Genomic DNA, 14,025 nt, shown 5'->3' on the forward strand with positions numbered 1-14,025 from the left:
TTTTGAATCCAGAATTGTAGTTACTAACAATGACTGTGACTATATACAAACAACAGTGTTTTTGAGGACAGGAAACAACTTCCTCCAAAACACTTATCTCTTTCCTAATCCCATCAGAAAAAAAATATTTTACAGCCCTCCAAGAAAGAAAAAAGATACAGCTGAGAATATCAGTCTACTAATTAAACTGAAGTCAAACAGATGTACAACTAAAATGCCTCAAATTATCTGTACCAAGAAAACTGGATAAACTAAAGCTGCCATGACACACATATTAAAGAAGTCTTGAGTGACTTGGAATTCATCCAATAGAATAAGAAACCCTAATGGGAAAACTACTGAAAAAATGGAGTCTGGTGACCCTGAAAACAAAGGCATGACCAAGTTCAGCAGTTCAAAAGCAGATGGTAACAGTCAATGAGAAGTGGAAGATGAGAGCTCTGTTACATATAATTCACACTTACTTGAGTACTTAGTGTTACAGAAATTTAGAAGGTAGAATTATCTCTAAACCACTACTGTAAATTCCTATGCCAGCAACAGGTGCAGGCCCTTAAGGGAAAAAGGCGATATTTAGTCTTTTCAAAAGCAGAGGTACTGTGTGATCTGTCAACAGATTTCTTGAATCCCCTATCTAATAATCTAGTCACAATCACTATTAAAATATTTTTAGTACTAAACTAACAACGTACAACACTCTGCAGTACTGTTTTCCATAAAGGACACTGATATCCTTTAAGACAGACGGCAATCTAAATAACATATCACAAGACAAATGGACAATAATTGAGACAGAAGAAAACATACAACAGTTCCTCACACTCCACCTGGAAATAAGACACATATATACAGCATACAAGAAATTTTAACTTGGCACACACCCAGGGAAAAAACAAACAAATAATTCCTTCCAAAAGCAGAATCACATTTAGACTAGATTAAGACATAAGACTTAAGAAAGGCCCAATCCTAACTGAGGGTGGGGCTGAGGAAGAACTGGACACGTTTCTTGTCAATACATGTTTAAGTTTTGAGAGTTTTTGTTTGTTTGCTAAAAGAAAGACACATCTGGTCTATATTTACTGGAAACTTCATGCTCAGTTCTCACCTCTATTACTGCTGCACACACTTTCCAGTTCCCATATTTCAGCTGCAGCCATGTGCAGAAACTACTCCCCTAGCTGTAGCCAGTTGCAATCACACAGGCAGAATAGCCAAAATACTGATAATGGCTATCAGAATTATCCAATATGCCTCGATGAAGCTGTCTCTCAGTCTTGTGTGTTTCCTTGCAAAACTAGGTCACCACCAGATGTCTCACTACACTTTAAAAAACCAAAAACGACTCCCCACTTTCAGCCTCCTTCCTTATTCCTCTTTGTGAGAAACACAGCATATTCATTTGCTCAAATTCTTACTAATACTTTACAAAATTTCATAGGTTTATTCTGAGAAAAGTAGTCTGAAACTTATTCTCTTTGTTTTGTTAGTGATCCAATATTCGCCTTCTGTACATTTCACTCATTGAAAGATATGAATTAGAATTATTACTGTTATTTTACTTGCAGATACTTTCCAAATGCCACAGTTAATACATTTGTTTCCTGTACTAGATAGTATTCATCTTTAAAAGAACAGTAAATCAATAATTAACGTATGAATAGAAAATTAAAAAGCACAAAATGTAACAAGTACCATTCAGAAGCTGCAACTTCAATTTCTCCCCCAAAATTATAGTCATTACTCAGTGTTACATTACGTTTGTTGTATCATGTAATAACTACATACCGGTATTCACTGGAAAATCTTGTGGATTATTTACAAATTGGAGAATGAAAATGAAAGAGAAAATAGCGCCTTTGAGAAAAGACCTGAAATCCCTCAAACAAAGGAGATGGTACTGCACTATTCAGCATTGTGTTGAATGTTAGTTTTCTTGCAATACACGGGAAAAGCTGAACATTCAGAAAATCCAGTTTTTAAAGAAATAGTGTATTTTTTGTTGTCACAATACTTTACACCAAAATTTACCTTGATAATTTAATACCATTATATGATATACTGATACGATTTTCCACTATAAAAGCACACAATATTAAAAGAAAAAATGCCTCATATCTAATATGTTTAAGAAATAAAAACTTTTTCAGTTACAGTCCTGGCTAGGCTTTAAGACTATACAACGAATTGCTAAGGGAACAGAGGAAACTACTTACAGCAGCTTGCTGTTGTTTTAATTTGTCTCTGTACTGTTCCAGTTCTTGAAGACTAAGTACTGGAGGAAGCCTCTGTATATAAACAACAGATTAAATTCAGTGAGAAATTAAAGGATAGTAAATATACATGTAGTATTAACTAACCCATCAACTCCATTAAAGAAACATTCTTATTGCTTTTGCAATCTAATTTGCAGAATGAATCCATTATTTCAAATGCTGGACAGCGAAATTAATCATTAAGATAAAACATGTATTGTCATGATTACATTATATAGTATCATAATTACCTCAAAGTTACCTTAAAGTCATATATGTATGGACACAATCTCCTCAATCACTGGAATAATTATGTCTAGGTCAGTTTGGGAAAAAACAACCTAACTTCAAAATATAGAACAGATTTTTTTTTATCCTCCAACTATTTGGGCTTTTTCACTGTAGTTTAAAGTATGAAGCACCTTTAAGCATAACTGATATCAATTCTACCATGTTAAAAGAAGAAACTCTATACTAATACCATACACTCAAATTTCACACAACCAGAAAATAAGGCAGGAAGATATACTTTTATATTAAGCCAAGATAAACAGAGCAGAATAATAGCTCACTGAAACAAGCAGACTTTTGGGCCTCACTTTTTATTATATTACTGTGTTTTCTTTTAAGAAGACAGCTCACCTCTAACTCATACTTCACAATATCAAAAGAATCACTGGAAAAATAGACTTCTTCAATGCTGTTAATTATTTCTTGCTGAGCTTGAGGATCAGTTGGTTCTTCATGTAGTTCTCTGAGCTCCTCCTTCACAAAACACAAAAGTATTTCCATTATATAATATCACATCCTAACAATAAATATGTTTTACCAAAACAAATATTTTTCAGAAGCCATCTACAACATTCTATGGCCTGTTCTTCCCATTACAAACAGAAAAATATTTAAGACTTTTCAGAAAACATAGTTTTCAATGTTCAGTGTTGCAGATCACATAAACACCTCTTCAATATATTTATGGCACAAATGCATGTTGAATTCACAGTATTTTTCTCCTCAAGTTTAGAAATTTTTGTAGTAAATTAAAAATAAATTGGCAGGCTAATTTTCCAGAAGTGAAAACCCCCTAAAAAACTTAACAAATTAAACCTGATTTTTTTTAAACCAGAATAACCATCTTTGCAAACATATAGCTTTTCAGTTCAGTCCTCACAAATCACTGTAATAAAAGTCATGCAATTAAGCACTTGCATTTTTTACAGGAAAAACCAGAACAGATCTGCCTCCTTTGCACAAAATTAACAGATTTCAGATTTTTCTGCAACTAGCAGGATGGTCTAAGCAGAGATGAGCTGTCAGCCTTCTGAAGAAGTGAGGATTTCCCTCCTTTCTGTCAACGATTTCTTCTGGAAAGTCTTCTCAAAAACCCAGCTGCTTCCACGGGTAGCAACAAAGCAAGGACTGTACCTGAGCCTCCTCTTGCCCTTCTATATTGGACATTTCAACTAATACTATCTCTCTCCTGAAGGCTGTTCCTACCAAAGGAATGAAAATCTCTTACCAGAGACTCAAAATGGCACAGTGCCAGGATATTCTTTCACCAAAAATCAAGATAAAATAGATCAAAATGCTTGATATTGGAATATCATGCTGGTGAAGCAATCCAGGAGGCTGAAGTGTCCCGCAAAGACCCCAAGCCTCACAACAATGCAGAGTTATTACAGTGTGACAAGGTGCTGGTATTTTCATCACCAAGAGCTCAAGGGCTCATTTCAGCAGCTAGAGGCACCACATTTTAGATTTAGTGACTAAACAATCACTAACTTGCTTATTTTATACATTAGTTGAAGTAAGGTCAACACAGACACATTATAAGGCAAAATGGTACCTTAAATACAAAGCAAGGTACTGTTACTCCATGCAATTAGAGGCAAACAAGGAGTGATGAGTTTGGAAGAGTATCAGGAGAGGAGGAGCCACTGCTCTTTCAAAATATCCCTCGCAGAAAAAAGAAAAAAATATGAAGGAGGCCAAAAGCAATATCTGATACAGAGACAGTCGAATTTCAACCGGATTTCGTGTCCCCGAGCGGCACGAACCCTTCGGTCCCAGGAGCCAGCACAATCTAGGCCACAGGAGAGCACTGGCCGCCAGGCGGTGCTCTGGCGCCACCCGCTGGACCGCAGGCGAAGCTGCAGCTAGAGGTCGACTTCCAGCCGAGATGAGCCAGAGCGTAACCCGGAAGGAAAGCGTTCGAGCAGTCACCGTCCCTTTCTGCCGGAAGGCCCCAAGTGCCTCCACTGTCCGCAAAGGGACCGTCTGCAAACGGCAGATTGAGCCACTGCCGCTGGCCATACCCGGCGGCGGCCGGCTGCTGTGCAACGCGAGGGAGCAACCTGCCCCACATCGCACGGTGAGCGCAGCAACCTCCCAACCACGCACGCATCCGGCTGGCACAGGTGCACCAGTGAGAGAAACGGTGAAATAACACTCACAATTACAATATAACAACAATAAATTACAATAACAAAGCAAAACGATGCTATCCTTTAGACAGACTCTTAAGAATAGGTTTTGAGCAGAGTCCTACTCTTGGTGAGTGCACGTCCCAAACTCTGCAAGCCACAGCTGCGCCGTGCTACAAGGCAAAGGCTGGGTTAGTCAATTACAGACTCGACAAGTTTGCAGCAAACCGGTAAGAGCCTGCGGCACCACACTGGCGTGGAAGAGACGGCAGAACCCCATCAGTCCCTTCAGCTCCATCCACACAATTCTGCTGGCAGTGACACCTCTCCACCTCACGTTTGAGCTTGAGATGAGAAGCAGAGGAGAATAGGGCTGTTTATGAGGGATAAGAAGGAAAAGATTCTTGAAAAATAGCCCCCTTAGAGTCTCCTTCAACTGTCTAATCTATGTTTTTAAAGTTTTCATCACATGAGGGCGCATGGATTGGCAGATGACGCACACATTCAGATTCAATGGCATACTGGTCTAACCATATTACATTCCTTCAAAACAAGCAAATTATTTCTCACTGAACTTTCTAAGAAATGGCACCTTTATGCTGTACATCCCTCTATAAATTAGCTTAACATCTTACAGTACATTGAGCTTTAGCTATACAAAACTAAAATTAAAAATTACCCAAGACAGAGCCAGTTTAATTTGTTCACCGAATCACTGTAAATTAAATTATCTAGTTCATCATCTGATGCCTATGAGTTCCTGCACAAAAGGATTTAGGGTCAAGTGATAATAAATGGTAAGGATTGGTTTTAAAATTAGCATTTCAATAAAGCCTAATCAACAACCTTTTTGTAATTTGTTTTGTACAAAACAGTTTTCACCACAAAAATAAAGCTGATGTTGATGTGGCTAGGAAAATTACTAAGAACCGTTTCTTCCTGTCTCAGATCATTCATCTCTGGGGCTCCTGACAAAACAATATCTAGGAAAATATTTAAGGGACATGGTCTTGCTCATTCTTTCTAGAAAAGCAGTGAGAACAATTTTTCAGGATAAACTTAAGTTCTCATATAAATTACACTATCTGCCACCAGATTTTATGAAATGAGAAACTATAGTTTCCAGTTCATCATACCCCACTAAATTCAAATAACTAACATGCTCAAGGCAAATCTATCCACTCACCACTCAAGGAAGCAAATGTCTTTGGCTAAAGTTATTTGCTGATATTTGATTTTTGTCATACTTTCAGTTCGAGATACAAATATATTTTACTAGATATACATGAAGCCCATAGTTTCAGAGGCCTCAGGGAAGGCCAGGTTTAGCACTGTGGAGCTCATACTCACACATTTTGCAGAGATAGAGAGAGACTCTGTATTAAATAATTTAAGGCACTTTTCCACCTCAAAACTTGTAACTATTGCCACTTAGATATCTGCTTTTTTTAAAAAGTCGAAATTTACTGATATTTTTTTTACCATGAGGATGAGGGAGCACTGGCACTGGCTGCCCAGGGAGGATCCTCCTCTGGAGGTTTTCAAAACCCACCTGGACCTGTTCCTGTGTGACCTGATCTAGGTGGACCTGCTTTGGCAGGAGGGTTAGACTAGATGGTCCCTTCCAAACCCTACCATTCCATTCTATGAAGTATATACAACTCAGGCAGAAAGCAGCCATCTATGAGAGGTGGAAACAGAGGCTGGCTTCTTGGGAAGGGTACAGGAACATTGCCAGGGCATGCAGGGGTGCAACTAGGAAGGCTAGAGCCCTTCTAGAATTAAATTTAGCCAGGGAAGTTAAGGACAGCAATAAGGCATTTCTCAAGTACATCATCAGCAGAAAAATGGCAAGGAAGAATGTGGGCCCGCTGCTAAACACTGTGGGTGCCCTGGTGACCAAGGATGCAGAAAAGGCCGAAGTACTGAATGCCTTCTTTGCTTCAGTCTTTACGGCCAAGGTTGACGCTTGGGAAGCCCAGTCTGGCAAGGATAACAGGATGGCCAGGACAGCAGAGGACTTGCCCTGGGTGGAAGACGAAGAGGTTAAAGATTTGTTGGCCAAGCTTAAGGGCATCAATGGGTCCTGATGGTATACATCCTAGAGTGCTGAGGGAGCTGGCTGATGTGATTGCTAAGCCTCTCTCCATCATTTTTGAACAATCATGGAGGACAGGTGAGATGCCTGAGGACTGGAGAAAGGTCAATGTCATGCCAGTCTTCGAAAAGGGCAAGAAGAATGACCCAGGAAACTACAGGCCAGTCAGCCTCACCTCCATCCCTGGAAAAGTGATGGAACGACTCATCCTGAATGTTATCACTGAACATATGAAGGAAAAGATGGTTATCAGGGGGAGTCAACATGGATTCACCAAGGGGAAATCCTATTTGACCAACCTGATAGCCTTCTATGAGTGCATAACCAGCTGGCTAGATGAGGGGAGAGCAGCAGATGTCATCTACCTGGACTTCAGCAAGGCTTTTGGCCCTGTCTCCCATAACATCCTCATCAGAAAGCTCAGGCAGTGTGGCTTGGATGAGTGGACAGTAAGGTGGATCAAGACCTGGTTGAATGACAGAGCCTAGAAGGTGGTGATCAATGGCACAGAATCGAGTTGGAGGCCTGTGCCCAGTGCAGTTCCACAGCGATCAGTTCTGGGGCCAGTCTTGTTCAACATCTTCATCAACGACCTGGATGAGGGGACAGAGTGTATCCTCAGCAAGTTGGCTGATGACACCAAACTGGGAGTACTGGCTGATTCCCCAGAAGGCTGTGCTGCCATTCAGCGGGATCTGGACCGGCTTGAGAGTTGAGCAGAGAGGAACCTCATGAGGTTCAACAAAGAGAAGTGCAGAGTCTTGCATCTGGGAAGGAACAACCCCATGCACCAGTACAGGCTGGGGATTGACCTGCTGGAGAGAGCTCAGAGAAGAGAGAGACCTGGGAGTGCTGACTGATAATAAACTAAACATGAGCCAACAATGTGCCCTCATGGCCAAGAAGGCCAATGGCATCCTGGGATGCATCAAGAAGAGTGTGTCCAGCAGGTCAAGGGAGGTTCTTCTCCCCCTCTACTCTGCCCTGGTGAGGCCTCATCTGGAGTGCTATGTCCAGTTCTGGGCTCCCCAGCTCCAGAGTGATAGGGAACTTCTGAATAGTCCAGTGCAGGGCCACCAAGATGATCAGGTGACGGGAACATCTCCTGTGAGGAAAGGCTGCAGGCCCTGGGGCTGTTTAGCCTGGAGAAGAGACTGGGGGAGGGAACGTTACCAACACAAATACTTGTGCCAGTGTTGAGAGGAGTGTGAGTCTTTTTTTCTGTAGTACCCAGTTACAGGACATGGATTAACAGGCACACACTGGAACACAGGAAGTTCCACTTAAACATCAGGAGAAACTACTGTAAAGGTTCAGCCCTGGCATAGGCTGCCCGGAGAGGGTGTAGGGTGTCCTTCTCTGGAGGTTTTCAAAACTGACCTGGACCCGTTCCTGTGTGAACCTGATCTAGGTTGACCTGCTTTGGCAGGGGAGTTGGACTAGATTATCTCTACAAGTTCCTTCCAACCCCTCACATTCTGTGATTCTGTATTCATTTCAGTCCACCTGCCCAGGCTAAAACACACATTCATCAGCATGAAGTCTCCAAGCAATAAGGGGCTAATGCAACCATCAGAGATGCTACTTCATGGGCTACTCATTTTTCTGAAGTTTTGTTCAGTGAAAGACTTCACTTCTTACACAAAACTTGCACCATTTGTAGTACCAAATGTGCAAAAAATTTTTTTAGCCACTACTTTGGATCATATTCTCAAGGAAAGACATTTAGCCTGTCAAACATACTTCTTTTCAGGTTATAATTAGTGCGACCCTAAGCAGTGATAAAGTTTCTGGAGAAAGAAATAAAAAAGGAAAAAAATAAGGGTACCCCCTCATCTGTCTAACAGCTTTGTGTACTTGAAGAAGTCATTGCTAAATAAAAGAGCGTGTGTCCACACACTTCTCACATCATGCTGCCTTCCTGTTCTATGGAAATACAAGTCTAGGAACCAGGGGTAATTCCTTGAAATACATTTGAGAAGAGATATTTCATTACAGAGTCATCTGAAATGCAGTTCAGCAAGTTTAGGATGACTTACCCAGCTGTTTCGCAGGTGTGTCGCACTCCCACTTGCCTTGTATTCTACACTGCCTGAAACAGCAAAACTAATATTGCTCTGTTGAATGAAGCATTACTGGTAAAGAGTTGATGCAAACACCTTCTGCATGCCAGTTACTATCAACCAAAGGCTTGGAAAGTGAAGACACTGAAAAAGTTAACTGGTTCTACTTCAGAGAAATAGAGTTTCTAATCTAATTAGAAGCTGAAAGTCAGCAAGTCTATGAACCTCCATACAGAGTGCTAGAGGCCAGGTCTGTGTTGTACTCATTTGGACACAGCCTCTCTCTCTTTATAATGAGTTAAAAACATACGAATAAATACACTGTCAATTTATATCCCTCCATTCTGAACTTGGATAACACCTATGTTAAAAGCTAATCCTAAAAGTCAGAATGAAGGCCCTGCTCAACAGATTCAATTAGCAGGTACACTGCAACATTCTACCACCAAGAAATAAATAACAAATTAATATATTTTTATATATATACACTTATATTTATATATTATACATGTCTCAATGTGTGTATAACTGTCTATAAACTCAACTCAAAATCTCCCTGTTTCTCTTCTCTCAGCTAACCCACAGCTAGGGAAGCCAGTTCCATAGGGAAGTTTGTGACCTTCCCTTATCTTTCACGCTAAATACCCAGAACCTTCTTTTGATCTTTCCTTTTTCAGTTTGTATACAGAATAGTCATTATAAAGCCCTTGCTCTACCAAAACAAACATTATGCTGTGAAAACAAGGCAGCCTGATCATAGAACTGATATTATTCAAACCACCACTTAACACACTCCTGTAAAGCACTCACTACTGTTGGGGAAATAGAAACCTATATAGATTAAGAAAGCCACTCTTCTATAGCTATAGAACAAGCATTAAAATTTTTTTTCAATGTTGTTTACCACCAGAAGCCAAGAAGTCAACAAATATTTGTATATTGCATATGAGCTAATTATCATAGAGATAAACATAACCTAATTCAAAGCCAACTCATTAAGCCCAGGCACCTGAACTCAAGAGTACAGAATACCTATCTCATCCTTTTGTGACAAAATCTACTAAACAAAACTGCAATCAGCTCGTGAAACAGCAAAGCTGACAGCAACAGAATGGTTCAAAAGAATTACAGTTCCCCAGAGCCATCAGGGCACACAGATGAAGTAAGGCTTCTCAATCAAAAAAGACATTAAATCCCGCTGCAGACAACTTTCTCTTAAATCTCGACAGCAAGGCCAGATTTCTAGATCTATAGACTATATCATAGACTTAAACTATTATACACTTCTTTCTCTGTGTGACAGAGTTGGTAATATAAGTCTGTATTACAAAAGAAAGTAAAGAAAGTTAGCTGGTGATTTGCCTTCATGATGGAAGAAAACTGAAATTTTTCAAGACAGCTACAAGAACATACTGCAGTACTGGTTAATGTGATTACATGCACTAGGAAGCATTCCGTAAAATATTCAGATACCAAATCACTTCACTGTTTTTTGGGGTTTTTTTTAAATGAGGAGCACAGTCATCACTTTAACATTCTTGCCAATAAGCCACTAGTCGGAACATCAACAACTTTCAGATATCAAGACTCAAATGAATTTTGCTGCTTTTCTCCTCAGGAGATGCAACATTAATATATTCTTCTTCCTGTGCTCCTGTTTCCCATTTGACCTTCAAACTACTATGACAGCCCCCTCATTTCAAAAACAAGGTTCTGTCCCTAGAGTTAGGGACATGGCACATGGCTTGTGCTCTTTTCCAGTAATTCATGCTGGTTCTGCAGCCTTTCATTTGGTATGCCTGTCGACAGCTTTAACTCAGCTTTCAAAACTTGTAGTAAAACTTGCCTGAAGTAAATCTATTTTGAATGAGGGTGATGATGAAAGTGCAGCATCATAGCCATACTATCATCAAAACAGTATTTGCCTGGTGAGCTTGAGACTTTCACTATTCAAGATATTAAAAAAAAATGCCACTTATTAAAAAGTGTCAGCAGAAAGCAACATAAGTTTTTCAAATACCAGTCTGGAACAGGCTGAAGTTATGCTTTTACTCCTTGCCTTGAGAAATCTCCACTTTTTCTTTAGTCTTTACTTTTGCATTCAAAAGTGAATTCCTTTATCAAACTTGATTATTATTATAAATATATTTAAAATATATTTTTAAAAATGTATATTGTTATACTATAATTACTGAGGGGAATTAGCTGATATCCAGCAAAGCTACTAGATCCTGTATCTACAATGTGCTTCTGACATGTGACATCAGTACGTTGCCATGGCATGAAATATAGCTTCAGTTCAAATCTCCAGTAGCCACTGCAGGTCTGTCAGTGCTGCTAGCACTACTTGGAAGCGTGGCAGAGAGAATGCAAGAGTATCTGAAAAGACACACCAGATCTTTCTATGTGAGATGGTCACAATTTGTCATCCTTAGGCACAGTCCAAGTAACACAAAAATGTTACTATTTCTTGACTGTATTTGGCTTTGCCAATAATAGCAACATTTACAATCATAGTAATCTCCCCCAGTCTTTGTTCCCCTTGGTCTTCAACTTGGGATCTTTCAGGTAATTACATTTCTTAAAAGTTACTGGAGTTTGGAAATGCTTTCAACAGCATTAGCAATATGTAGGAAATAGTAAACTTTAGGACTTTGATGGCTTGGCATTTGATGAAGTAGAAATATATAAATCATGCTACAAGTCAAATATGATATCACAGCCTGTGCTCAGGAAAATAAAATTCTGATTTGGTTTGTAGACTTTAAATACATAAATTGTATTTTTAGTTCTTACCTGTATCTTCTATTTAAAAAGACACATGTTGTCTTACTGATTTTCCATGTTCAAAAAGAACCATTATGTGCCATATGTAGACATAATAACAGGAAACTTTGAAATAGTTGGTCCAGGATGACAGAAGAAAACCTCTAATCATGCAACAAATACTAATATCCAAAAGTTCAATGACTTTCAGCTTCTGTGCAGTACTGAAATTTCCTTGATGGTTCTCATACCACATAGACACTACCTCTCCCTATGCATCTCAAAAATCTCCAGCTTTCAAGAAAGTATCTGAAAGTATGCTCACAGTGACAGCAGACATATTACACTACCTCATCCAATGTCTTATGATTTGAAAAGTAAAATGCTACAATAAAGGTTTTTGCAAAGTTAAGGAGGCATGACAATATAAATCCTTCCTCCAGAAGAAAAGGGTTGGAAGTAAAGTTATAGTGACAAACAGCTTGGGATCATATCCAGGAGTTTAACTGAAACTACTAGACCACAAGAATCTTGAGTAAAATTACTGCGTTTTGATCAGTTTATCACATAGTCATGCAACTGTAAAAGACTTTCACTCAGTATAGCTTGTTGAGACGGAAAGGCTTAATGTAAGTCACTCAAAACTTTCAAATTCTTTTGAGAACTACTCACTTAAAACATTCTGGAAGAAAAAAAAAAGTCTTATTCTGTGGCATAAAAGAGAATAATTATTTTTTCAGCTTTAAAAAACATCAGGTAATACAAGTTACAATGGTGATGTAATCCTGTCCTTTTAGGCACAGAATTCACAACTACAATGAGCTATTGTTTGCAGAACACTACCAGATAATGTTTTTACATTATAAATGTTTGACATAAATGTATGAAAAAATTACAAATTATTGACAAGGTTTTTTTTTTCCAATGTTAATGATACAAGGCATAGGCTTACCAGATACATAACATCTAACAAAGAATGGAAATCCAGCTAAGATTTCTACTTTTACCTGGATAGCCAACTCAGCAAAAAAGACAGTTTGAAACTGGATGCTCAGAGAGTGACAGGAATCTGCAATTTTGAAAACGAAGCTGTGGAGACGAGATATAATACATAGTATCATGTACCAATTTAGAGATTGTTACTTGATTTTTAACACTCATTTGCTGGTCTGCCTCAGCACAAGCAACATACTACACAGTACTTAGACAAAAAAAGGGGGCATTGTTTTGTTTTTTTAAAACTATTGTAAAATGAGGCATCCAAATTCAAGTCAGCAACTAAATATTTCATTGGTTAAGGGCAAAATCCAAATTAGGAGGCACTTTTCTTTTTCCTTCTTTTTTTTTTACTTCACTCCAACAGAAAATCTAGATATTAAGTTCAGCATCCACCGACAACTCAAAAGTTCCAAGAAAGAAATTTTAATGCAAGTTCATTCCAAGTTGGTCAACGGTTTTGTCTCACAGCTTTTAGTTCTTTCATAAAATTATTTTAGAAGACTTTGAGCACAAAATAAAACTGTCAAAAAGAACAGCAAACCTGGTTTTAAAAAAAACACAAGAAACAACACACGTCAAAGTGTCATCTAACTATAAAATGAAAAACTTCAAATGAAGTAGGTGGGAGTGGAGGACTGTATGCCTTACCTTGGTAGGAATCCGAAAGCTCTCAATAGGACTGAGGTCATGAACACTCTCCTGAGTACTTTTTAGACCCTTTAAAAGAATTTTAGTAGTCAGTTAAGATTGACTGTTTTATGCATCTTTCAATCAAATAGCACAAGTCTTACCTGATGGTGAATGATTACCTACGAGTCCTTTAACAAATTACATTGACTTGAGTCTGCAAGGTTAAGACCTTATTCTATAAACATTTAAGCAAGTCCATTGGTGTATAAATTATGCTTCCCAAACATCCAACTTTATTGTGCCATATGTACCTTTTCAGTACAGTCCACAAACACTCTCTTCCTATAGTTCACTTATATCCTCCTCTAACTTCCAGATGTTATTTTAAATCTTAAAATGTACATGTGTCTAAAAGAACATAACATTCTTAATTCCACTAACTTCATGGTTTAATGGCATCAAATAACTGAATTCATGTTAAGTGCCACCTACTCTGTAGCAAAATTCCATTATTTTTGCCTGCTATTAGGACTGGTTTTCTTTAAGTATAACTAAACTGAAAAAGACTCGTAATCCACATTAATTGTTTTCTGCAATTATTACTCTTTTAAACATATAAGCACATAAATAGAATGCTCTAGTAGACTGCAGTTTTGTATAGGAAGCATCAATTAACCAGCTGAGCATGTGCTTGCTGAATATTCAACATTTGTACGAAGAAATTCCACCAAACTGCTTTATGAAGAAATACCACATTTTCTGCCAGCTCCTTAGGTAGAGGTGAAACATTC

General features: G+C 38.6%; 1 protein-coding gene across 6 annotated transcripts in view; it reads right to left on the reverse strand.

Annotated features, from left to right (window-relative positions):
* Window positions 1-14,025, reverse strand: part of VPS50 (VPS50 subunit of EARP/GARPII complex) — a 92,962-nt gene that overhangs the window by 77,139 nt on the left and 1,798 nt on the right. For 5 of the 6 annotated variants that reach the window (XR_009818736.1, XM_061996335.1, XM_061996337.1 and 2 more), the window contains exons 2-5: window positions 13,253-13,321; window positions 12,613-12,694; window positions 2,898-3,020; window positions 2,217-2,288 (exon numbers count right to left, since the gene is read on the reverse strand). Coding sequence is in view for 5 of the 6 variants with exons in the window: in XM_061996335.1 (XP_061852319.1) it covers window positions 2,217-2,288; window positions 2,898-3,020; window positions 12,613-12,694; window positions 13,253-13,293 (318 nt within the window). In the remaining variant the exon portion in view is untranslated. The remainder of the gene's footprint in view (window positions 1-2,216; window positions 2,289-2,897; window positions 3,021-12,612; window positions 12,695-13,252; window positions 13,322-14,025) is intronic. The other variant, XM_061996336.1, reaches the window with a different exon arrangement.

This window comes from Colius striatus, chromosome 5 (genome assembly GCF_028858725.1).
Source record: "Colius striatus isolate bColStr4 chromosome 5, bColStr4.1.hap1, whole genome shotgun sequence".
In the NCBI taxonomy this organism is placed as follows: Eukaryota; Metazoa; Chordata; class Aves; order Coliiformes; family Coliidae; genus Colius; species Colius striatus.